General features: G+C 48.3%; 1 protein-coding gene across 1 annotated transcript in view; it reads right to left on the reverse strand.

Annotated features, from left to right (window-relative positions):
* LOC120560139 (glycosyltransferase-like domain-containing protein 1) overlaps window positions 1-1,113 on the reverse strand; it is a 15,739-nt gene extending 14,626 nt beyond the window's left edge. Inside the window, exon 1 of the mRNA XM_039802332.1 lies at window positions 813-1,113. Within this exon, the coding sequence (XP_039658266.1) occupies window positions 813-1,033 (221 nt within the window). The 5' untranslated portion in view covers window positions 1,034-1,113. The remainder of the gene's footprint in view (window positions 1-812) is intronic.
* Between the last annotated feature and the right edge of the window lie 667 nt (window positions 1,114-1,780).

The raw sequence follows: 1,780 nt of genomic DNA on the forward strand, positions 1-1,780 counted from the left end.
ATGCTACCAAGCCATCACCTCCCTTAGCATCCCATTGACTCCCATTCATTCTGATGCTACCTAGCCATCACCTCCCGTTAGCATCCCATTGACTCCCATTCATTCTGATGCTACCAAGCCATCACCTCCCGTTAGCATCCCATTGACTCCCATTCATTCTGATGCTACCAAGCCATCACCTCCCGTTAGCATCCCATTGACTCCCATTCATTCTGATGCTACCTAGCCATCACCTCCCGTTAGCATCCCACTGACTCCCATTCATTCTGATGCTACCTAGCCATCACCTCCCGTTAGCATCCCACTGACTCCCATTCATTCTGATGCTACCTAGCCATCACCTCCCGTTAGCATCCCATTGACTCCCATTCATTCCTACATCCATTTTAAATCTCTGTTTTAAAGAAATCATTAGTGGGATAAATCCTATTCATAATTTTAAATTGCATTTCTTTCACCTTTGGCGGGACAGGAAATGTTAAGTATTTACATCTGATTTTTGTTATTGTCTCCTTACCGAAGTCTTTGAGAAGACACTGCAGAAAGAGATGACACAACTCTTGTGTTAAAAATAACACAACGTGTAGAATTTTAATATGTGGTGAGTGTGTTCAGGGACTACACATGAGTCATTTTTAACACCTCTCTTTCTGCTGTGTAGTACAGTGCCCCCCTACCGTAGGTCAGGCGGGCGCCCCTACCTGTAGGCTGAGCAGGCCCCCCCTACCTGTAGGCTGAGCCCCTACCGCTGTAGGCTGAGCCTCCTACCTGTAGGTGGAGCAGTGCCCCCTACCTGTAGGCTGAGCCCCTACCTGTAGGTGGAGCAGTGGGGGATGGTCTGGCTGAAGAGCAGCGCTGCTGTCCTGGCCCTCCAGGGCCACTTCTTGGCGGGCAGCGAGCAGACGGAGGCGCCGGAGACGTTCTCCTGCAGCAGGTCCATCAGCTGTTTGTGAGAACCCCCGTAGAACGGCTCGACCAATAGCACGGAGGGGGGGGGCGGCTCGACCAATAGCACGGAGGGGGGGGACGCCATCTGGCAACACAAGAGATAGAGAGAGAGAGAGATAGAGAAAAGAGATAGAAGAGAGACAGAAGAGATAGAGAGACAGAAGAGATAGAGAGACAGAAGAGATAGAGACAGAAGAGATAGAGACAGAAGAGAGACAGAAGAGATAGAGACAGAAGAGATAGAGACAGAAGAGATAGAGACAGAAGAGATAGAGACAGAAGAGATAGAGAGACAGAAGAGATAGAGAGACAGAAGAGATAGAGAGACAGAAGAGAGAAGAGACAGAAGAGAGAAGAGAGACAGAAGAGATAGAGACAGAAGAGACAGAAGAGAGAGAGAGACAGAAGAGATAGAGACAGAAGGGATAGAGACAGAGGATAGAGACAGAAGAGGATAGAGACAGAAGAGATAGAGAGACAGAAGAGAGAAGAGAGACAGAAGAGATAGAGAAAGAGATAGAAGAGATAGAGAGCCGGGAAGGAGAAGAGGGACAGAAGAGAAGAGAGACAGAAGAGATAGGGAGACAGAAGAGGATAGAGGGACAGAAGAGATAGAGGACAGAAGGATAGAGGACAGGAAGAGGATAGAGACAGAAGGATAAGAGGACAGAGAGAGATAGAGACAGAAGAGATAGAGGACAGAAGAGTAGAGAAGAGAGAGAGAGAGAAGAGACAGAAGAGATAGGAGACAGAAGAGAGATAGACAGAAGAGAGAGAGACAGGAAGAGATAGAGACAGAAGGGTGGAGACAGAGAGAGGGGAGAAGAGAGAA

This window comes from Perca fluviatilis, chromosome 1, assembly GCF_010015445.1.
Source record: "Perca fluviatilis chromosome 1, GENO_Pfluv_1.0, whole genome shotgun sequence".
Classification (NCBI taxonomy): Eukaryota; Metazoa; Chordata; class Actinopteri; order Perciformes; family Percidae; genus Perca; species Perca fluviatilis.